General features: G+C 35.2%; 1 protein-coding gene across 3 annotated transcripts in view; it reads right to left on the bottom strand.

Annotated features, from left to right (window-relative positions):
* ERBB4 (erb-b2 receptor tyrosine kinase 4) overlaps window positions 1-25498 on the bottom strand; it is a 999063-nt gene that overhangs the window by 35295 nt on the left and 938270 nt on the right. For all 3 annotated transcript variants that reach the window (XM_037042022.1, XM_037042020.1, XM_037042023.1), the window contains exons 21-25: window positions 19178-19333; window positions 16472-16547; window positions 13282-13428; window positions 10850-10947; window positions 9326-9496 (exon numbers count right to left, since the gene is read on the bottom strand). In XM_037042022.1, coding sequence (XP_036897917.1) covers window positions 9326-9496; window positions 10850-10947; window positions 13282-13428; window positions 16472-16547; window positions 19178-19333 — 648 coding nt within the window. The remainder of the gene's footprint in view (window positions 1-9325; window positions 9497-10849; window positions 10948-13281; window positions 13429-16471; window positions 16548-19177; window positions 19334-25498) is intronic.

Here is a 25498-nt window from a genome sequence, read left to right as displayed (position 1 = left end):
GCTTACACTCAATTATTTAGAAACGGATTAGATTTCTGAGGTTCCAAAATCTTATTTTCTTCCTCTTTTAATTCCTCTGACTATATTTTGTCATATTTTAACTCAATTATGCATGCATCCTAAGAGAGAGGGCAAAAAGTGGGGAGAAATACAAATCTGTTAATTCCTTAACACATCAAAAAAAAAGTGGAGAAAGTTTACATTTTAATGATAAGTCTAGTGTGGGTATCCTGCTCCACCAAAATGAGGCAGCTACTGTACAATTCCTCTGTCTTGTGCTTGTCTGGATAATTGGGAGTTAGCTGAGATGTTTTGAAAGATATGGGACACCTAATCTTTAAAACTACTCATCACAAATGAATAAACGATTCTATAACAATTGAAATCATGTCATCCTCTATAAAAATGGATTGAAGCTTTTACGTTAATCTTTCTAATATTATTAAAGCTAAAATATCTTTAATCACATTAATTTATTACCTATTCATTGCTGTTGCATTTAATGTACAATTCATTATACCAAACAAACACAAATCTAGGTAACTAAAAAAAATCCACAGAAACAGAAAACAAATTTATGCAGAAATTTCAATACTGCATTGAACATTTAGGAGAAATGCTGAGCAATACGAATGTATGTGTATATTCATTTTTTTAATTTTCTTTTTCTCTCTCTCTTTTATTGTATTTTTCCCGTAACCATTTAGCCTCCCACACCTCCCTCCCCACTATAATCGCCACACTGTTGTCCATGTTCTTGAGTCCTTTTCCCTTTTTTTCTCAATGGGTCCACCCCATAACATCTTCCCGCTTAGCTGTCATCCTGCTCTCTATCTATGAATCTGTCTCTGTTTTGCTTGTTAGTTCAGTTTGCTCATTCGATTCTACATATTAGTGAAATCATATGGTATTTTTCCCCCTGACTGGCCTATTTCACTTGGTGTAATGCTGCCCAGGGCCATCCAGATTGTGGCAAAGGGTAATATTTTCTACTTTTTTATGGCAGAGTAGTATTCCACTGTGTAAATGTCCCAGGGTGGACACTTGGGATGCTTTCATATCTTGGCAATTGCAAGTAACGCTGCAGTGAACACAGGAAAGCTTATGGTCTTTCAAATTAGTGTTTTGGGGTCCTTTGGAAATATTCTCAGATGTTGGAACACTGGGTCAAAAGGCAGATGCACTTTTAATTTTTTGAGATATCTCCATACTGCTTTCCACAGAGGTTGCACCAATCTGCATTCCCACCAACAGTACAAAAGGGTTCCCCTTTCTCCACACCCTCACCAGCACTTGTTTGTTGATTTATTGATGATAGCCATTCTCACAGGTGTGAAATGATAACTCACTGTGGTTTGAATGTGCATTTCTCTGATGATTAATGACACTGAGCATCTTTTCATGTGTCTATTGGCCATCTGTATTTGTCTTTTGAAAAAGCATCTATTCAGGTCCTTTTGCCTATTTTTTAACTGCCTTTTTTGCTGTTGAGTTTTGTAAATTCTTCATAAATTTTGGATATTAACCCCTTATCAGATATATTGGTGAATATGTTCTCTCATTCTGTGGGTTGTCTTTTTGTTTTGTTGATGTTTTCCTTTACCATGCAAAAATTTTTAGCCTGATGTTGACCAATTTGTTTATTTTTTCTTTCGTTTCCTTGGCCTGGGGAGATATATCCAATAAAATATTGCTACAAGCAATGTCTGAGACTTTGCTGCCTATGTTTTCTTTTGTGACTTTTAAGGTTTTAGGTCTCACAATGAAGTCTTTAATCCACTTTGAATTTATTCTTGTGTGTTGTGTAAGAAGGTGGTCCAGTTTCATTTTTCTGCATGTATCTGTCCAGCTTTCCCAATACCATTTATTGAATAAAATATCTTTAGCCCATTGTATGTGCTTGCTTCCTTTGTCAAATATTAATTGTCTATCAGGTGTGGGTTCATTTCTGGGCTCTCTATTCTGTTCCATTGATCTATGTCAGTTTTTATGCCAGTATCATGCTGTTTTGATTACAATGGCCTTAGAGTATAGTCTGATATTAGGTAGTGGATTCCTCCAATTTTGTTCTTCTTTCTCAGGATTGTTACTGTTATACAAAGCCATTTGTTGTTCCATATGAATTTTTGAAATATTTATTCTAGTTCTGTGATATATATCATTGGAATCTTCATAGGAATTGCATTCGATCTATAGAGTGCTTTGGGTAGTATGGACATTTTAGTGATGCTAATTCTTCTTATCCACGACTATGTTATGTACTTCCACTTATAGTATCTTCTTCAGTTTTTATCTTGAATGTCTTACAATTCTCCAAGTACAGGTATTTTACATCCTTGGTTAAGCTTATTCTTAGGTGTTCTATTCTTTTTGAAGCAACCATGAATAATTTCCCTTTGTGTTAGTTCATTACTGGCATATAAAAATGTAGCAGATTTTTGGATATTAATTTTGTATTATGCTAATTTACTGAATTCATTTATCAGTTCTGTAGTTTCTTGCTGGAATCTTTAAGGTTCTATATGTACAGTCTCATGTCATCTGCAAACAAAGACAGTTTTAGTTCTTCCTTTCCAATTTGGATGCCATTTTATTTCTCCTTCTTGTCTCATTGCTGTGGCTAAGACTTCCAGTAACATGTTGAATAAGAGGTGAAAGTGGGCATCCCTGCTTTATTCCCGATCAGAAGGGAACACTTGAAGTTTTGTCTGTTGAGTATGATGCTGGTGATGGGTTTGTTATTTATACCCTTTACTATATTTAAATATGTTCCCTCTAGCCCCACATAAATGAGAGGTTTTATCATAAATGTGTTCTGGATTTTATCAAATGTTTTTTTGCCCCTTTTGATATGGTCATATTGTTTCTATCCTTCATTTTGTTTATGTGGTGATCATATTTATTAATTTCAAATTGAATTCAAAAGTTGTACCAACCTTGAATTCCTGGAATAAATCTCCCTTGATCATGATGTATCACTTTTTTCATGCATTGCTGTGTTTGGTTTTGGTTTGCATATATATATATATATATATATATATATATATATATATATATATATTAGCATCTATATTCATCAGGAATATTGGCCTATATATAATTTTCTTTATACTGTCTTTATCTAGTATTGGAATTAGGATAATGCTGGCCTTGTAAAATGAGTTTAGGAGTTTTCCTTCCTCTATGATTTTAAAAATAGTTTGAGAAGGAGTAGTGTTAGTTCTTCTCAGAACATTTGGTAAAATTCTCCTGTGAAACTTTCCTGTCCAGGACTTTTATTAGTTGGAAGTTTTTTGATTACTGCTTCAATTTCACTAGGTGTAATCTATCTATGCAGATTCTCTGACTATTCCTGATTTAGTTTTAGAAGATTGTATGTTTCTAGGAATTTATATGTTTCACTCAGGTTTTCCAATTTGTTGGCATATTGTTGTTCATAATATTTTCTTACAATCCTTTGTATTTCTTTGATGTCAGTTGCTATTTCTGTTCTTTCATTTCTTAGTTATTTATTTGGGTCCCCTCTCTTTTTTTCTTGATAAACCAAGTTAAAGATTAATCAGTCTTGTTTATCTTTTCAAAGAACCAATTCTTGGATTCACTGATCTTTCTTATTTTTTAGATTCTAGTTTGTTTATTTTTGCTCTGATCTTTATTATTTCCTTCCTTCTACTTATTTGGGTTTTTTGGTGGTGGTGGTATTCTTTTTCAAGTTCCTTTAAGTGTAAAGTTAGATTGTTCATTTGAGCTTTCTCTTGCTTTTTGAGATAGGCCGATAATGTTATGAATTTCCCTCTTAGGATTGCTTTCCCTTTGTCCCACAGATTTTGGATTGTTCTGTTCTAATTTTCATGTGTTTCAAGGTCCTTTTTGAATTCTTCCTTGATCTCATTGTTGATCCATTCATTGTTTAATAACATGTTATTTAGCTTTGATGTCTGCATTTTTCAATGTTCTTCTTGTAATTGATTTCTAGTTTCATAGCACTGTGGTCAAAGATGTTTGATATGATGTCAATCTTAAATTTATTGACACTTATTTTGTGCCCTAACATGTGGTCTGTCCTAGAAAATGTTCCATGTGTCCTTGAGAAATATGTATATTCTGCTGCTTTGGGATGCAATGCTCTGAAGGTATCAATTAAAGGCATTTGATCTAATGTGTCATTTAAGGCTGCTGTCTCTGTACTGACTTTCTGTCTGGAAGATCTATCCATTGAAGTCAATGAGGTGTTAAAGTCCCTGACTATGACCATTTCTGTTGATTTCTCCCTTTATGTCCATCAAGATTCGCTTAAATACTTAGGTGCTCTTATTTTGGGTGAGTAAAAGTTTAATAGGGTAATATCCTCTTGTTGGATTGTTCCCTTTATGTAGTGTCCTTCTTTGTCTTTCACGATAGCCTTGGTTTTAAAGTCTATTTTGTTGGATATAAGACTACTATTTCAGCTTTTTTTTTCCCTTTCTATTTGCATGGAATCTCTTTTTTCATTCCTTTTCTTTCAGTCTGTGGTTATCTTTTGATCAGAGATGTGACTCTTGGAGGCAGCATATCTTTGGGGTCTTGTTTTCTTATCCATTCAGCTCCCCCATGTCTTTTGGATAAACCATCTAAGCCATTTACATTTAAATGGCTTATTGATAGATACATGTTTTCTGCTATTTTATTGTTAGACTATTTTACTCTTTTTGTTCTTTCTCTTTTTCTTTTTATTACTCTTAAATCAAGCCTTTTAACGTTTGTAGCAATACTGGCTTGGTGTTAATGGACTCCTCATCTTCCAAGTCACTGATTCTATCCTCTGTTTCATTTAACCCACTGTTTATTTCTTCCAGTGTAGTATTTGTTTCAGATATTGCATTCTTTATTTCTGGCTGGCCTCTTTTATGCTGTCTATGTCTTTTTTCATGCTGTTGAATACCCTTATAATCATTACCCTAAACTTTCTATCTGATAAATCACTTGCATCTGTTTCATTTAATACTTCTTCGAAGAATTCTCTTGTTCTTTCATTTTGGGTTCTTTTTTTTCTTATCATCCCATTTTGGCTGCTTCTTTGTATTTGTTTCTATATATTAGGTAGATCCATAAAGACTCTGGTGTAGACCTTTGTCAGATGCTGCTTGTGACCAGTTTTGGGCCATTGTTCACAGCTATCCATGACCCGTAGCATTTGGCTCCATGTCTGGGCCTATCTGTGTGCTGAGAGCACCAGGCTGTGCACCGAGGCAGGCTTTTACCAGCACCAGGCAGGGAGTAGTTGGGAAGACTGTCAGCTAAAGTCTCAGAGATACACATTAATTGATAAACTAATTGATGAGATAGCCTCGAGCTATACTCAGCAGGCTGGTTTAAGATCTACAGGATGGGCAGAGTAATTCTTGTGGAAAAGGCTATTGCTTCCCCTCAGGCTGATGCCATTCAGAGAGAAGTGCTCTGCCTGAGAGCAATGGCGTCTGCAGTGTGGGGAATGACTCAGCACAGGGGTCCTGGTGGTTGTCCCCTCAGTTCTCTCCCCAGAGCCACCAACCCCAGGCTCTCTTCAAGGGTCTCTAGTCCATGCTGCCCTTCCTCTGCTGAAGCCCAAGGTAAGTGGCTGTAAATAAAATTGTGTGCATTGGCCCTTTAAGAGGCTCTGGGTCTCCAGCTATAACTCCCTGGTGGACAGAAACTTTGTTGCTTTTCACAGTTGGATGTTAGCCGGGTTCCTTTCCTGGCTCTGTTGTTGTAGGCTGTGAGCCCAATTTGAGGTGTAGGTACCACACTTCTCAGCGGGAATCCCCAGCTGCTTGCCACCCACAGGAACCCAGCCAGCCGTCTCATGCCTCCTTCCCAGGACTCCCTTTCAGTCACATTGCAGTGAAGTGGTTTTTTGTTGTTGTTGTTGATGTTTTGTTTTGTTTTTGTTTTTTTGCAGGGGTGGGGGGTGGTCTATCTTTGCTATAAGGCCTTTTTCCAGCTGGCGTTCAGCTGGTTATTCAGGATGGTATCTCAACAATTTAGTTGTAATTCCAGATTGGCCCTGGGATGAGGTTGCTGTAGCTTCCACTTACTCCTCTGCTATCATGGGTCTCTCGTATATCGTTACTTTTAGAAAAGTAACTTTAGGAAATAGAGATATATACTAAATGGATTGTTAAAGAAGAAGGAGCTAGACAGCTAGTGTTTGGGCAAAATGCCTTTAAATAAACATATCAACAGAGAAGAAAGGCCGCAATAGAACCTAAAATAGAGGTCTATATGAAAATAACCCACGTCGTATAGCAAACTTCCCAGGAAGCCCTATGTACTGTACACAGCCCAGGATGCCAGTTGGCTACATCAGACTTGCAAGAATCCAGTTTACTATCTGTAGTAGCAATCAAGGAAGCGAAGCAATAACTTCTGTATCAGTTGGCCAAAAATGGCCAGCACTTGTGTAATGACCAAGAGCCTCATTAATTTTGGTCTCCACTTTCAACTTAGAACCAGTCAGAGAGAGCGCCAATTTTGTGCCCTTAACCAATCACAAAGGATGCCAAGTTCTAGTCTGCCCGCCTACGTTTCTCAGGACAACAGTCTCCAATCAGGGCACACCCAAAGTCTGCCCTTTCCTCCTGTAAAGTTTTCTCACTCCTCTGTCTGTCTTTGAGTCTCTGCCAAAATACAAATGATGGTGGCTGATGCCTTTGCTCTAGCAAGCCCTGAATACATAAATGTAGCTTTCCCTACTTGGTTTATTGGTCTTCAACCAAATATCTTTGGGTGATTCTAAAAAGAGAATAATCTGTTTATTTGCCTGGCCCTTTCAGATACTCTGCAATCTTTTAAAATCAATTCCTTAACAATCATCTTAGGTAAATACTGGTGTGTTTATTTTACAAATGAGGAAGCAAAGTCATAAAGTTATTCAGAACATTACCTAACACATCCATGCTAGTGAATGGTCTACTTTTAAAAGTTGAAAATTTTTTTGATACCAAAGTCCAACAATTATTCTTAAGAAACATTTGATTAAAGGTCACTTTAAGATGTTACTTTATCACACAAGTTGCCCACAAAACCTAAAGTTGAAGTAACTTATTTTCTAATTATAACATGAAGATAATGTAGCTTTATGGAAATAAAGAGGGTGGAAATATTTGCACATGTTAGAAATTACCATTAAAGTTATGTAGAGCCAGAATGAAAGAAAAATAGGATGGCACCGATGACTAGCAAAGCTTTTTAATGCCTGAAAATAAAAGCAATATTTAAGCACAGTTCCTTTAACACCAGAAAAAGTAAAATTAGTTCTACAGTTAACATTGTTTAAATAATAATGTAGAATAAGAAATGATGGCTAAAGACCAAATGATTCCCATGTGGCTTCTATTTTGTCTCACTAATGCCATTTAGGTAACTCAGTTCTTTATTTAAAAATCCTTGCATGGAGCATAAATTAAATGAATAGAAAGTTAGAATTTGAGAATTCTTAGGAGAAGAGAAAGATCAAGCTTTTGGACTTTGTAGCATTTCATGTTAAGGAGGAAAACGATTTTCTTGAAATTTTCCTCTTTTAATAAAATATTATAAATTTGTCACATAAGATTATAAATACCAAAGGTAAAATTGGCCATTTTATTAGTGTATAGAGGGAAAGAAAAAAAATGCGTTTTTCATATACCTTAAACACTGCTCCCATAAACAAGACTGGTGGTCAATATCCATCAGCTGATTTAATGTTGATGTCTTTTTGTTGTATTTCCTAAACACTGGGATGCAACACATATTTTTCATAGAAAAGAAAAATTCATTCAGGTCTCCATTTTGCCCCTTTCCATACCAGATATTATAAATGGTGGTGGATGTGCAAAAGGTATGGGGCAGTTTGGGGATGCATTTTATGAGAAAATCACCTGAGAAATTTCCCAAACCACATGTAGAGACTGATGCCAAGAAGAGCAGCCACATCAGGAAAATAACACATTCTGACCACCCGGAAGCGATAGTATGTGCAGTGGAAACAGACTGCACGCATTAGACTCCTGCTCTGAACCCTGGTTCACTCTGCAGCACTGGTCAAATCACTTAACTTTGTGACGAGTTCCCTCATTTTAAGATGAGAACAATAATAATAGAATCTGATGGGACTGTTGAAAGGATGAAGGATGAAATGGTGTGTGTGTGTTGACACATAGGAAACACTAGGCATTCCTTCATTTTTGCTGTCAATCTGAAATAAAGCAAATACCTTTAGTTTACAGAATGAGCAGCAAGTGGACCATTTTATTTTGCCCACATTCAAGATAAATAGGGTGCTGCTTATTCTATAAACTATAGTGTTTTTAGGTGGAAGAGGAGGTTAAGAGAAAAGATCAGCTTGTTAGAAAAAAAGAACCATTATGCTTATGCCTTATCAATGAAAAAACGGAATCCAGGCATTGCTTCAGTGTTTCTTCAGTGCTTCAGTGCTTCAGTGTTTCTCCAGGCTCCATAACGGCCAGTTCTTAATAACAACACTTCTCATGCCTTACTCTGTTTCTGTATCTGTGAGACTCTTTCATTTACCCGGGCACTCTTGAAGGCAGGAGATATGTCCAAATTCTTTAAATGTCTAATGGCTAATAATGTCTCACATGCAGAGATATTCAATACATGTTGAATGAATTATGAATGAAGTTTAAAAATAAAGAAACTAAGGAACACACGGATTGGCAGTATTCAGAGAAAGAAAGAGTGATATTCATATAGTGGGTTTAATGCAATCAGTGAAATGTAAATTCTTTTCAGAAACTTCTTTTAAAACTTAAACCTATACCTTTAAATGATTTAGCAGTCCACCTAATGCAATGAATTTAAATAGAAGGATTGCCCAATTATCTGTGCTTTGCTTCAACTTGACCAAATAATGTCTCTTAAGTGAGTGCAAGTTGTGCTGGTATTATTTCTTGACTGGAAAGGCATATCATCTTTTTAAGAAAGACAAGTAGGAAGCCTATCTTGATAATAAATTTCATGTATTTATCATTGTGCAGTTTTATATTCATTTGAACTGGTTTCCGATTTTTTTAATCTGAAGGTTAAACGGATTAAAAGATTTGTTTGAGTTGCATAAGATAAAGAAAGCATTTCTCTTTTTGAAATCCTAAAAGTGTATTATATAGCCTTTGCCTTTCTTCCAAAATCAACTATTTATGGCAAGTTTTGGCATATCTTTTGGTAGTATGGTAAATGGTATGTTTATAAGCTAGCACTCACACTGATTTGAGCTGAATGGTTGTTTTGTGATTTTAGCCCTTAAATATATTTATACAATGTCATTTCTGAGTAATAATATGGCACTTGATATATAATTACTTCTTACCCTATTTGAGTCAATTCTTGCTCTGGAAGTGTAGATGGGAGGTGGGATGTTGAAAGCTTGAGGGACTAGGTACTCCTCAGCATCCATCATATCTTCCAAATCCTCTTCATCCAAGAGATTCTGAAAGAACTTGCTGTCATTTGGACTGGGAAGCTTCATACGATCATCACCCTAAAAGATTACCCATTGAAAATGGAAAACATTGATTATTTCCTTTATCTTCAATGTATTGACTTTGCAGTCAGTTCATGTAATGTCAAAACAAATGTTTGAAAATTCATGCACTCACTTAAAACATACTTCTTTAGCATAACTTCTAGCCATAAAGAAGCCCATAATATGCTCAGATATGACAAGGTAAAATAAACTTAAAGCAAAAAGAATATAATAAATGCCATTAGAGATAAATAAAGCAGAATGCTAAGTTTTGAAGGAGGCAAATTCATTTCAGACCTGAGAATAATGGTAGGCTTCATTGCCAACAGTGTTTGGGGTCTGACTTTAAGAATAAGCAATAAAGCGAAGTTGATTGGTCAATATTTATCTTTGGGGGTTTTGTGTGATAGTGGAGAGTTATCAGAATGGATGGGCTCTATGATTTGTCCTGTAGCAGAACACTGTTAAAGTGACAGCATTCCAAATCCCAGCACAAGTGGCACACAGCGTCAGTAGGAGTGGGATGGACACCCAAACCCTGGCTCACCTCACCTATTCCATATGCATATTAGCTAGCTTTTGTCTTCATTGTCGACTATAGGTATGAAAATAAATGCTACATATCATGTGAAATAATGAGAGATATATATATATATGAAATATATATCTATATCTATATATATCTTTTATCTTTATTCCAGATTATAGGTATGAAGATAAATACTACTTAGTTTTAGTAGGCATAGCCAAGGTCTATTTGTTTATGGTTTAGGTAAAAATCATGATAGAGAAATATGTTATGATTTTTAAATGATCTAATCCATTTTTTCCTATTTTTACACATAAAATCTTCTTTTGGTTTGCTATTTCACTTACGCATATCTCAATTCATTTGAATCTGTGTTATGCTTAGATACTGCATCTCTCCCAAAACAAATCAAAACATTAAAAAAACTATCTTTTATAAGATAAAATATCAATATATTAAAATCTCTAATTCATTGTCTTCAACCATAGACAAGATTAAAATAAAAATCCATCTTCTTTTTGTTTTGAAAATGCAAGATTATAATAAGGAACATGACTTCCACACAAGGCTAGTCTGAGGATAAAGGCTTTTTATTTACATGGATAATCAGAACTATTAGTAACAGACACACTTGAATACTAAGGGAAGGTGCTTAGAAATGTTCTGACATCAAGTAAAAAAAAAAAAGGCTCTTTTACATAAGTCATTTTACTTTACAATCAGCTTAGTTGATTCACTTGTGAGTGGTGATTTTCACAGTTTCAGAATCCAGATATTATTCAGATTTCGTGGTGAGTTTGACATTGAGAAATTCTTAAAACTAAGTCCAATGTACTAACCTGAATAACTAAGTATCGCTGAGGGTCTCGAGCCATCCTTGAGAATTCAGCAGCCAGTTCCTTGAATTTAGGTCTGCTGTCAGCATCAATCATCCAGCCTAGAAGTGCACGTGGAATGAAAGTCACCATAGTTATAATCATGAAAAAATTGCATGTGAAATTGGTGAAAATATAGGCTAAAATATTGTTTTAGTAATAATGATCTGAAAAAAAACCCAAAGAAATTAATGACAGAAATGATCCAAGAGGCAAGGGTTCTATCTCAATCAGTTTGTTGATTTTCATTACTAAGTGTAATACAGTAGAATAACAGAATTTAAAAAAATTTCTTGATCTAACTTAAAATTAAATTTTCTCCCAAGGAAATATAATCTAGCTTAACTATATTAACTTATAGAATTTCAGAATATTTTTTCTTAGGCATGGAGAAAATTCTTTTTTAAAACTTTTATTTGATGGTGATAGAGAAGGTGATTAGAATATAATTTATTATTTTGTATCAGGAGTGACATGGAATAAAAGCTTTGTTTACAATGTGGTACTCTGGCAAGGGGGGAAAAGGATCAGAAGCAACTTTTTAGTGGTACTTTTTCCTTCTGGGGGAAAATAATAACAAATGCAAAGTGATAGGTAATGTTTGTTCGGCAATCGTCATTAGCTTATTTTAGTACTAGCCTTTTCCTAATAACTAAGTATTCTCAGCAGTTTTCAAGGGTATATATTATTATTTAGCTAGGATTCCAGATGACGTAGGTTTTTTCTTCCCAGGCTCTCCTGAGCTGATGGGATGATAAGAATAAAAGCATCAAGCCTTCCTTGATTTTTTTTAACCAAATCACTGTTTTCTTAGGTATTAAAACTTTTAAAAGTAAGGAAAAACTCCCTATTAGGGAAAATGTTTTCCTAGTCTTTCATTATTTCACCAGGGTATCTAAATGAAACATTTATTTCTTTTTTCTTTTTTCCCCAATTTTTTTATTTAATTGTTTTTCAAGTACAGTTTTCTGTCTATTACTCCCATCCCATCCCACCCCCATGCCCCCCCCCCCATTTTCACCCTTCTCAGTTGTTGTCCATGTATCCTTTATATATGTTCCTCTAAATCCCTCTCTTATTTCCCCTGAAATTCCCTCCCCTCTCCCCTCTGGTCACTGTCACCTGTTCTCTATTTCAGTATTTAAATCACCCCTTATGCTAGTTACAGGCTCAAATGATACAACGTATGAGTGTTTTTAAACATTCTTCCATAGATGGCTACTGATCCATGCTTGATCCAATAAAGCTATAAAACTCATTTATCATTTCTCTACGAGTTCAATTTTTAGTCTTGTGTTGGGAAGTCTTCAGGTGTCATTTTATATATTGTTAATTACACTTGAATTTTTCTCTCTTAACAAGGTTGAAATGCTCTATATTATACATGCACCCACTGAAAAATGTTTTTAAATGTTTCTGATGTTAAGATGCTAATAAGAAGATAGGTGTTTCTGGAACTATTGGAGCCAAAAAAAGGTTAACTTCACAGTGAGGAATCAGTTTCTTTCCAACTAAATATTGAGTAAATAGAACTATGCTTAGAGAAAAGGGCATGTTGACCTGAACTGGAAAGCACAGTTTTTATTTCCTTCCTCTCTGTCAGAATGCATTACACATGCCGTGAATACAAATCTGGGTAGACCTGGGTCCAAAGTCTTTTATTAATAAGAGCGCTTGTTCACCTTCACCGGTTTGTTTCTTTGCTAATCCTGTGTAAATCGAAAGGGGGAAAAATGCAGATTACACAAGAAAGAGCTCTGAATGTTAATCTCACTTAAATTAAGTCAGAAACTCTGGAGACTTTTCTAATTCTATTTAAATTAAGAGCCTAGGTTTCCAAAAACATGTGTCTGGAGCATAAAAAAAGGAAAAAAAAGTAAGAGGGTTAGATGTAAACAAATGATCAAATTGAAAAAAGTAAATATTCATGATCTTTTTAGTTTAATATAGATTCATGCCTTCCTCCTTCCCACTGTGCCCTGCTAATTTAGTGTTGACTAAAATCCGATTTCTATTTAACTCATTTTTTAGCTATCAGTTTCAAGCTTTCTTTCTTTACATATAGATCATTTATTTAGCCTGCTATTTTCCTATAAAAATTAATAATATTATTATGACTAATTATATTTCTTTATGAAAGACAATTCAATTGTCATGGAAATGATAAGAATCGAGTGAAATGAGTAAGAGTAAGCATCATATAATTTGATAGCATAGCACCAGGGCATGATATTGCTTCATTTCAGCAATAACAACAAAGGTATTAATACGCTACTTACATAATTATTTTTGAACTTCTGTATTTTTCAATATACAGAAACATTGCGCAGTTAGATTACTCTGTGCTACCACTTTAAGAATGATGATGTGATGATAAAATTATTTTGCAATCTTACATTTGACCATGACCATGTAAACGTCAATAGTGCAGATAGGAGGCTGAGGCAAACGTTCTCCTTTCTCCAGTAAGTCCGGAATTTCTCGAGTTGGAATTCCATCGTAGGGTTTCCCTCCAAAGGTCATCAGTTCCCATATAGTGACTCCTACATTGGAAATCAAATTCTTATGTAAGCGTATTAACAACATCGTTTGAACCACGCAGTATGTACCAGTTGCAAAGGAATACTCCCTGAAGAGCAATCAAAAATAGTTTAAAGAAAGGCCCTTCTGATTTCTTCATCCATTTTGAGATACCCAATGACAAAATCTTTGTGTATTATTGTTTTGGAATTTTTGATGGGTAGCAGAGATGATTCAGAGTGGATATCAAAATGAAAAGTCTATTCCCCATTTACACCTTATAAGTAATGCTAATGTTTGCTGACACAAATTAAGTTTCACTACCTCACATTACAGGGTATAAAACAATTTATTTGCTATATACGTGTGTATTCAGTACCAAGTAAAGGATTGCAGGTAAAATCCTATTTTGACTAAATTCAAGATTAATGTGTTTGCTATTAAGAACCATAAAGGCTAAGCTGTGCTTCCTGAATGATTATCTTGTGTTATGGTTAAAAAAAATGTAGCTCTCTTTTTAACCAGTGCAAAGAACAGAAGTGGAAGAAAAACGTGTTCATTTCTTTATCACATATGAAAACCAGAGTGAGGAGTGCTCCTTAAGTAAGATACAATGCATTTTGTAAAGTGAGGATCACAAAACTGAAAGAAAATCAATAAGAGTTTCTTTCCCTTAGATAATGAAACACTTTCTTGAATCACTAGAACATTAGTGTTCTTAATAAAGCACGCACCTGAGATATTAGAATGAAAGTTTGATAGTAATCATTTTATTTTATTTTTAAGATTTTATTTGTTTATTTTTAGAGAGAGGGGAAGGAAGGGAGACAGAAAAGGAGAGGAACATCAATGTGTGGTTACCTCTCATGTACTGGGGACCTGGCCTGCAACCCAGGCATGTGTCCAAGACTGGGAATTGAACTGACACCCTTTGCTTCTCAGTCCAGTGCTCAACCCACTGAGCCATACCAGCCAGGGCTGATAATAATTATTTTAATGTGAGCAATAATGTACAAAATATAGATCTCTTCCTTATTAGGATCTAATAATTATATAATTAAAAAGGCACCGTTTTCCTAAGGATAAAAAACTATATAGCTACCTGGACACAATGGTACTACCAAGTAAAGTTTCATTGATGCATATATCCACGTAACTCCTAATATCAAATCTATGAATTAGGGCTATGTTTTCTTTTCCGCTGCCATCTTTGATTTATTTATTCAAACTGAAGTCTTTTTTAAGCTCATGACACTTATGTAAATGAAAAAAGGGATTCTATGGAAAGTGATCTCATAGGTGATTTGATCATAAATTCCTAACTGGGCACCCCGGTGTACAACTTCCTAGTAAAAGTTTATCTTTGTCTTAAGCAAACTCTGTCCATTGATTTTATTCATCTAAATTAGCATACCTTTGAAATAAGCCATAACCACCTTCAAGCAAGAACATAATCTTATTTTTAGAGGTCATTCCAAATTGGTCTGTAGTAGATTGCCACATTAATTTAAGCAAACATAAGTAGAAAAAATGACATGATGATATATCTACCACAATATATAACATATAAGTCTATCTATATTATCTATATAAATTTATATCATATATAAAGGTATACCACATATATTAATTTATCATACTAAAGATGATAAATTAATTTTTACTTAAGCCTTATGGTTTAACAAATAAATTTGTAAAATTCCCCTGTATATCTCTAAACCTCAAGCATACAATTTCTACTTTTTTAAAAAGATTTTCTTTATTTATCTTTAGAGGGGAAGGGGAGAGAGAGAAAAATATCAATGTATGGTTGCCTCTCGTGCGCCCCCTGCCAGGAACTGCATCCCCTGCTGGGAACTGGCCGGCAACCCACACATGTGCCCTGACCTGGGATGGAACCTCGATCTTCTAGTTCGCAGGCCCAAGCTCAATCCTTTGAGCTACACCAGCCAGGGCACAACTTCTGCTTTTAAGCCCAGTAGAATATATGAGGAAAAAAAATTCCTCATAAAATTTCCAGTAGGAAATTTTAACACCTCGTATGGCATACATGCGGCGGGGAGACAACCACCTGATAGCAATATCTAATTTTTTAAAGGTAATTTATGCTTTTCTACAAAAGAGGTGTAAATTCTTTAGTGATTGAATGGTTTAATTCTTTTTTCTGAAATTTAAAAGATAAAAACTAAACTTAAAATTGAGTAAATCTTACCATGCTTTAAGTTCCACCACTACCTTTTTGTTTAAAAAGCAATGTGCTTTTAAGAAATGCTAGCTTTTATGGTGTGTTTACACTCAGAAAAGGTGTTCATTGTTACTAATTAACCTGGATTAACCTGGATGAGTTTACACTGTAAAAAATCTAACACACACTAAGAAGCTCGGCTCAGCAATTCAGTTGAACACAATTAAATAAATTTTCTAAATTTAAAAACCACTCTCTTCCATTTCATATTATTTGCTCTGTAATCTATCCATTTACATCAAAAGTATTCGGTAAATTAAAATCAAAGCTGCAATTAGCAATCTTCTCTCTCATCTCTCCCCTGACCTTTGTTACTTCACTTAACTGCTTTCAGTAATTGTTCTTTGTTATCACAATAATCTCTATTTTCTTACTATAGAACGGAAATACCCATAACAAAAAAATTCTTTTTTTAAACATTTATTGGTTTTTAGTTATGTTTTCAAAGAGTTGTTAAAAGTTAGAGCCTTGAGAGTCTATGAAATTGTACCAAACTGAAATTGGCTGGGTTTCCTCTTTCCTGTCAAAATGTTCAAACAGTTTGCTACCAACTAAAGGTTATGGTAGTCAAACTCAACACTGAGAAGTTAATATGTCATACTCTAGAGAACCAAGAAATAACAAAAAAGGCAGGTAACGATACTATTAGAGTATTGCTTTTTTTCTTAATGGAAGATGAAAAAGTTAATTCCTTTAGAAAGCAAAGCTTACAAATAGGTATTTGAAATACAATGAAATCATTTGGCATAAGATAATTTACATGCACCTAATATGTTTATTTTTGCCTTATATGCATTCACTCACAGGGAAGATTAACTTACCATAGCTCCAAACATCACTCTGATGGGTGAATTTCCTGTAATGTATGCATTCCAGAGCCATCCATTTAATTGGCATCTACAGAGAAAAAAGCATAAATGTTTTATAATTACATAAAAAAGTATTTTCTTCCAAAATGTGAGCCTTGCTTCAATTATATTTTTCATTGTGTGGCTAGAAAATATAAATATGTTGTTTATCAATACGGAGAACAAATAAATTGAAATTTATAAAATTCTTAAAATGAATTAACCTGAAGATATACTTATTGTTTAAAGATTTTATTTATTTATTTTTCAATAGAGGGGAAGGGAGGGAGGAAGAGAGAGAAATGTCCATGTATAATGGCTTCTCGCACGCCCTTACTGGGGACCTGGCCTGCAACCCAAGGCATGCGCCCTGACTGGGAATCGTACCGGCAACCCTTTGGTTTGCAAGCCGGCACTTAATCAACTGAGCTACACCGGCCATGTCAAGAGATATATTTATTTTTAAAAATCATCATAAACAGTCAAACATGTAATAAAAATGATCACCTTTTATAGTTCTCAATTTATGTAGTAATTAAATTACTAGTTAATATTGTTTTATAGTTCTAACTAGCTACACAAATACTTCTAAAAGTGGGGTCATATTGTATATTCCTCCCAAGTGAGATTCCTTGAATTCTCAGTTATCCCTTTTCACCCTCAGGCAAATGTCAGGTCACCAGAAAAATGATTTTTCACACTTACCCCCTTCCTCTTGTCTCATATAATTTGGTCACTAAAACACCTAAAATAATGAGTTTCAAAGTTAGCCTTGCTTTGTTCCTTAGCCCCAAATGTTCTCCCTCATCTTGGTTAGCCAGTATTGAAAATATGTACCATTTTCAATATAGGAATTATATAAAAGAATGTGTGAGAATCAGTACAAATCCATCATCACTACAGGAAAACAACTCAACTTACTTACACTGCTCTAGATGGGTCAGCAGAATGAGTTTTCAACTATGAAGAGCAGCATTGCATAGCTGGAAATATAATTAGATTCTATGGAATAAAGATAAACATGTCTACTTTGCAGTTGAAAGCTTAAAACTAAATAGGCCTTTGAAATCCTGAGGTTGGCTGCTCACCAAGGTGATACCAAGGTAACTCTACAGCAGAATCACGGCATTCGGTGAAAGGGAACAGAAGACACATTGAAAATAATTTCCCTACAGGCAAGGAGTTAGCTGACTTTATGGACTACGGACATTGTGTTAAAGAAGTAAATTTAAATCACAGGTGGCTTGATAAAGACTTAATGGTTACTAGGCATTTAAAGCTATAATGAATCTTGCTTTAGATAAATCCTATAGCTGTATGTTCTCTAGACAAGTGAAGTCATGTGATTTATGGACTTCTCCTCCCGTGCAATCTTGTAGTGAATTTCAAAGCTGTGGACTCGAACTGCTGCAATCGGGCAGTAAACAGGCAAAATAGGCTGATAAAAGCAAGGAAAAGCCAGATAATACCACAAAACTAAAGCTGTCCTTTTAAAAATAAATGTTGTGTTCTTGTGTCTTGTGATAATATTTGAATATATATATGGTTATATAAGAATTCAATACAAAATCAATGATAAGCATTGGAAGGCTATCATTAGGAAATATTCAGAATACATGTTTGGATGGCCCATGATAAATAAAGGGCATAATAAACATTATTTATATGACATACAAATAATTTTTTTTGTTAGGATTAGCTGTGGGTCACCAGAGGTGAAGGCTGCATGTGTTTATTTCACTTGGTCTCTTCTGATCTAAGGGTCCCCAGGTCAAGCTGGGGAGACCTCCACATTAAGACTGCACTGGTTGGTTAGCCAAGAATGTCAAGCTAGATGTGGGTTAATGGGAAAAATACGAGCTAAGGCCTGAATGTACGGTGGCCTAGAGGGGCAGACACCTGATTGTCAGGCAGGACCTGAAGTGGGAGAGTCAGAAAAGTTAGGAGAAGCTGTGACTATTCAGAACCCTCGGACATGGCTAGTTACATTCCAGTGGAAAGAGTAATAAATAAATTGGTAAAATCAGCAAAGACAGTGAAACATATAATAAAAAGTATCACTTTTTATAGTTCTCAATTTATGTAGCAATTAAATGACTAGTTAATATTGTTTTGTAATTCTAAATATCAACACATGCACTTCTAAAAATGAGGTCAACTTATACACTATTATGAAAGCTAAACAGAAAAAAGTCAGAGAAGAGGACTCTTATAGGAGGATTAAAGAAATCTGTTCCAAAAGAATTAGGAGTTAAATAGAATGTTTAATCCACCTGTGGTTCTAGGTAGTGACCAACCTTCTCTCTAGTCTATGAGAGAGAAATGTAGCCCTCAGTACAAATCAGTCCATACTTTTAGGATCAGTGGGACAATTCGTGTAGCCCTGAATTAAAGTTTAATTTCTAAGTCCCTAAGGACCCACCCACTTTCCAACACTCCCATACTGGACCTGACATAGGATCACACACATTGTTTTCTTTTAGTTTCTTTGAGAAAGAGAAGTTGGTAATTATTCTCTCTGTATATTTTTTACAGGCAAGAGAGAATGCAAAGGGTAAAATTGTGATTTTATAATCTCTTAAAACCTCAGGGTTTTGGGCTTCTTCCTATAAAATATGAAGAGATAAAAGGATACCTTACTAGGTTGACAAGCAATACTGCTCTCAAAAACATACTCACCTTTCCTCCATCCGCATTATACTCTTTTTCATCTCCTTCCAAGAGTCTAGCTAGTCCAAAATCTGTGATTTTCACATGGTTTGGAGATTTCACTAAGACATTACGTGCTGCCAAATCACGATGAACAAGCCGTCTTTCTTCCAGATACATCATTCCCTGAAAAACACCAGGTTCCCCAATGATAGTCAGTTAATGCCTACTCTTTTCCATCGACTGAAAGGGAGCTTCTTAGCATTCAGTTGAAAATGCTTTATTTCTATAAGTGAAGCAGAATCCTGGAATATGTTCAGAATTAGAGAAAAACTGAGATAAAAAAGCAAAAAAAAAAAAAAAAAGCTTTTGACCTCGTCTCCCTGAATTTCTATGAAGAAGAATAAATCACTGGCACATGAGCTAAATGTTAGATTATTTTTTTACCAGAGACTTGGTATTCTTTTGCTAATGCTTTCATTACTGAGGTGTGCAGGTGTCTTAGAAGATAAGCTAACATATATTTGGACTCGTCCATGTATTCCTAATTGTTTTCTTCTCAGTAACTCCTGTGTCATGTCAACTCCCCTTTACACACCCACTCCAAACAAATATACTTGTTCTTAATTTTAATGATTTAATGGGGCCAAAATCACCATCATAGATTCTATCAAGGCTGAAGAATTATATAATTTTTATTAATTATGCAAAAGTGAAGTATACCCTAGAGTTATTAAAAGCCTATAACTTCAACAATGCTTCAATGACATTAGTAGTCATTATATGAACACACAAGTAAAATTACATAGTTTTTAATGACCCCAAAACTAGCTTTTAATATATTGTTTTCATAAAACATATAGGATAATTAAAAATAAATGTATTGCTGATTGTCAACAAGAGATAGAGCTGGTTCTCTGTGTAATATACACATACACACGTGTATGCATATATATGGGTATATATACACATATGCAGGTATGTATATACTCTACATAAGTTATCTGTTATAGATAACATGTTAGTATCTATCTACATAGATTTTCAAAATGTCATCAAAGCCATACTTATCAATTGTTATCTCAGCAATAGAGAAACGAAGAGTCATTAAACACTAGCCTTAACTAAAAGGCTGATATCAAACAAAGGACATGAATGCAGAGGCCTGGAGTGAATGTTTTGTTTAAATAAACACACTTTTGTTAAAGAGTTAGGGGGGATTCTTTATTTGAGTATTTCAGTGGTAAAAACAAAGTTGTCATTGAACAGCAAATCAGAATTATTATAAATGGTTGAAGTACACTCTCATGCCAATTGCGAATCAATGCTGTTGGCAGTTAACATTTCAACTGCAGGACTTTGAAGGATTAATGGTTTCTGATATCAAAACAAAAGCTGTGGAAAACAGACACATAAATCACACAGGTCAAAAAATTATGAACCGTATACCCAGTGTAGTGTAAAGAGAAGATTGCTTCAAACAGCATCAGGAGCCAAACTCTATATAAAATGTCCATTAAGCACAACAAGTGGAGATAGTGCCTGATACAGTCCAATCAGTCAGCAGCTGGGTGACACCACGTGTATTGGTGTTTTCTGAAATCAACCCACGACTGGGATTTATGGGGGCTTTGCCTTCTCTCCTGAAAGGTGCTTTCTATTTGATTATATTAAATTGGAAATTGTTAGAATAAAGTGAATCTGAAAACATATAGCCCTTAGGTAACTTGAAGGATCAGAAAAAAAAAACCCAAAACATATCACCTAAGTGACAAAATATCATCATTAATTTTGTCATTCTAATAAATGTCACAATAACATTCATTATTCTCTTTCTTACCACCTTCATATCAGAATTTAGAAAGTGTGTTGACAAGTTAATATTCAGATCCACACACCATCACAGAACACAAATACAATGTGCCTAGCATGGTGCCAGACACCAGAGAGACAAAAATAAGTCTAAATCTATGCATTAAAGGGGGGCAGAGTTAAATTAATAAAGTTTACAGATTGGGAATACAGACCGAAGTGGATCGGGCTGACGCATATAAAGCATTTAAACAGAGCTGTTTCTTGAGGATTGTTTGTAGTACAGGTTAGCAATCCTGAATGAGAGGGAAGCTTTTGGAGAGATGCTGAGTCTCAAATAAGTGTTGAATAATATCCACTAATTGGATGAGATAAAGAGAACAAGCACAGGGTCATCCAAACATGATGTATTAGGACAAAATCATGTAATTCTGTATTTCTGAAGAATAATGTGTCAGGGAAAGGGAACAGTGAGTGGCCAAATTAAGAAAGTAAGAAGAGGGTAGGTCTAAGAAAGATCCCTTCTTCCATGTCATGGTAGAGAATTGGACCTTGCCTTTTGTGCATCATTCAATGTGGTGATGCAGAGATTATTTTAAAAGAAAGCAAGAAATTTAATTTTGGTATCTTGGAGCCATATAGGGGATGTACTGGACACAAAGGTAGCTGAAGTCAGGAGATACTCCCACAGTCCAGAAAAAAAAGAGAAGAGAATGTAAAATAAAAGTTGCCTATTAGCAGTCAATGAGCTACTTCCATTTTGCATATACATGTATACAAATGTATGTATATATTCCCACACCAGGCAAGTTCCAAACATTCTCTTTAGCTGTTCCATGTACGCCATTGAGAGTGTCTGGTCTTCAGTGTCAGGATCCCGCCATCCTGCTAGCATCCTTTATGATACCCATCCCGCTCCTGCATGCACAGGTATCTAAGTCTTCAACTCAACTCAGCCAGGAGAAATATTAGGAAGCACACAATTTCAAGGTACATTTATAAAAACTAAGAATTTTCCTTGGTAATTGACTGAATAATAAAAATAGAAAATAATTCTGTTTCTTTGTATTTTATAATGTAGGTAGAAAATGGTTCCTTTAACCAGCCTAATGGAAATACCATGTATATATTTCTCAAACATGTGCAGGAATAATGATATATACTATACCAGTAGGGAACTAACAGTCACCAAAACTCTAATGACATAGTCTACATTAGAAATAAAACTTCAGAAACCCTAAAAGATTTTTCATGTTCTGTACACAAAGCCTCAGCAGGTGCTAGAGTGTCCTGAATCTCAGTAATATTTGTCCAGGAAAAGTCTTTTCTTCAAAATAATGAAGACTCAAATTTTAAAAAAATAGATAATCTGTATATGATTTTTCCCACCCACCTGATCATTGGTAAAAGAAATAGAAACAGTAGCATCTATGTCATTACCAAACCATCCAAATACATTTGTATGGTTGCTTTGTAACTGTGAAACATCATTTCACAGATGCACACTTCCAAATCCTTGATTACGAATGCAACTTTTGTTTTACTTTCACACCTTGAATTAGAGTGCTGAGTCCTTTATGGATTCTAACAACAGGTTTCTCCACACTGTAGTCATTAAGATAGGATTTCATACTGAAAATTCTCATTAGGATCACATTCTCCGCTAGATCCCTTCTAAATGAAATCACTCCTTAAATCAAAATGTGATGCAATGAAGAACACAGATAGTTATTAGAAATAGACAAAAACCAACTGATGTCCCTTAAAGTACTAAGATAGTTAAAGAAGAATCACCTATTATGATAGAAGGAGGCCACATTGATTGAAAAGAAACCTTTTACCCTGCCCTGTAGCAACTCCCCTTTCCTTACCATGCCAGCCCTGGTGCAGTGCATTATGACAATAATGCACTGACAATCACAGCTAACACTGACCAAGTACTTAGAACACGGTCGGCATTAAACCAAACACCTCTGTGTTGGTACATTAACAATTTTATGAGGTGCACACTGATTTAATCCATTTTAAATATGAGAAACACGAGGCTCAGTGAGGTCCATGCACATGCTCCAAGTCATCTAACTCATGAGCGGTGGGATGTGGGTTTGATCCCTTGCCGTGGAAACATCGGCGTGCCCATTTAAGCCAACCTCCTCTATTGATGGGTCACAGGGACACGCAGGCCTATAGAAATCAATGTGCACAGTGGAGTCAGATAATTTTAGAATATTGTAGTACTTCTGCAGAAAAAATATTATTAGATGTTTCTGCGAGTTTTGGGTCATAATTCGGCAGATTGAGTTGTTTGTGTTTGCACTTAAAATACAGCTTAGTTCTAGAACCTTGTATAATGTAGCAGGAATTTGAATTGTGTGCATTGGAAACTCAGCTCTTGGTTTGGCCCCGGAGTGTGCAGGGTAGTGTAATGGGTTGGAGCACAGACTCTGAAGTCAGTTGCCTGAATCCAGTGTCAGCTCTGCCACGTTCCAGTTGTATGACTCTGGCAAGTTCCTTAAAATCTCCATCACTCACCTTCCTTCTCTCTGGAACAGCTTACTAGTACCTATCTCACAGGTTGTTGTGAAGATTAAATAGATTAATATAATAAAGCACTTAAATAGTAACTGGCATGTAGTAACTATGGAACGAGCATGTTTTTATTATTGTTCCATAGGTAGATATAAATAATCCTAATGCACACACGAATCACTTACCCTCATTAACTTGAATTGTTTATTTCAGCAAATCTGTAAACCTCAATACATCACAGTAGGTATTCAACAAATGTTTGCCAATGGTGATACGCATACGGATAACATACTCATTACTATGTAGATTGAAATTTTAGAATCCTAAACATTCAAAGTGTTATTTTTTAAGATTTTATTTATTTATCTTTAGAGAAGAAGGGAAGGAGAGAAGGAGAGAAACATCAATGTATGGTTGCCTCTCGTGAGTTCCCTCCTGGGAACTGGCCTGCAACCCAGGCATGTGCCCCGACTGGGAATTGAACCGTGATTGTGTGGTTCTCAGGCCCGCGCTCAATCCACTGAGCTACACCAGCCAGGGCCGGCAAAGTGTTATTTAATAGTGATTCACCTGAGGACACAGTCATCTAAGGGGAAGAAAAAATTAGGGAATCTATTAAAAGGTGATGCCCTCTATAAGTAAATCACAAATTCAGGCATTTCAAGCATGAAAATAAAGTTCATGAACAAGATAGGTCAAAAAAAGTTTTCAATGGTAGAGAATGTTTCTCAAGAGTGAATAAAATAGTAGATCTGTTGTATGAAAGTATCTTTCTTTTATTATTCATCACCAACGGTAGTTTTGGTGGACGTGTTTTAGGGGCATGTTGTCTATTTCTTCATCTAGGTGCTACAAGTTTGATTTTACAAAAAACTATTCAGAATTTACCATTACCCACACCATTCAAAATTGTACTTTTTTCCATAGTTGTTCTGTGTGCTATAATAAGTTTTAAAAGAAAGCTTACTTATTTTCTGTTTTGCTCATCACTCCTAAAATGTGTGTACATGAATACAAACAGCTAGAGAAAGTCAAATTTTACTCTTGACTTTCAGAAATGCACTTTAACACAAAATCCAAGGATGATTTTATTATAATTGAATTTAAAGTTTTAATCTCTGGTAAGAATCGACTCATATTAACTGCTGTATAAAAAAATCAGGGACTCAATTTTAAAATATTGATATTGTAGAATACCTAGCAATGACCTTCTTTTCCATCTTACGATATTTGAGTCAGAGCTGTCTAGCAAAACTGCATTATTACTGTTTTAATTCAATGTGAAAATGTATTCTTCCCAGCTGCAGGAAGCTAACAGAAGTCAAAAGAGACCAGACTTTCTGATAATAAATATTTGCTTCCCACATATAGGCCATGCGACACTTTCATCAAATGTGTGGAGCCAAAATTTCAAGCTGCAGTCAACTCTCACAGGCATTAATCTCTGGAGTTAGCAAGAGCGCATTTTCTTTCTGTTTTAATTCCAATAACCTGAAGCTTTCTTAATAACAGGAAGCTTCAGAAAAGCTCGCTTCAAATGGAAATCACTGCTTTTTTCTACCTGTCCTTGTAAAAGCAATTCTATCCCTAAGAAAAATACCCAACTATAGTCTGCTAGGGCTCTCTGTTAGGGCTAAAGAGGTGAGCACGTTCGAGGAAAGAAAGGGATATATTTAATGAGTTAACTGGCTGTATCCAAACAGTGAATGAATGATAACTGAGGGGGCCCTGTAATGAACCAACCACGAGTCTTTCAACAGCCTAAGCTGGTTCAAGAAGGGGAGAAAGAACACAGAACCTAGCGCTGCGAGAAAGAAGTCCCAGACACGTCGCTCGCTCAGTAGGTTTATAACCACAGGTACTCATTTTACCTCTCCTATAAAAGTGACAGATTGGCTTAAATGATCTCTGAGGTGTCCTCTAGCTTTAAATTTTTATTCCATGATGGAAGGAACTGTAAAATATATCTATCTAAAATATTAAATTGTGGTCCAATAATAGACACAGAGA

The sequence above is a fragment of the Sturnira hondurensis genome, unplaced genomic scaffold (genome assembly GCF_014824575.4).
Source record: "Sturnira hondurensis isolate 20B ecotype Veracruz unplaced genomic scaffold, ASM1482457v3 Scaffold0003681, whole genome shotgun sequence".
NCBI classification, from domain to species: Eukaryota; Metazoa; Chordata; class Mammalia; order Chiroptera; family Phyllostomidae; genus Sturnira; species Sturnira hondurensis.
The sequence above is the reverse complement of the archived record's forward strand: the minus strand, read 5'-3'. Positions and strand labels throughout refer to the sequence as shown.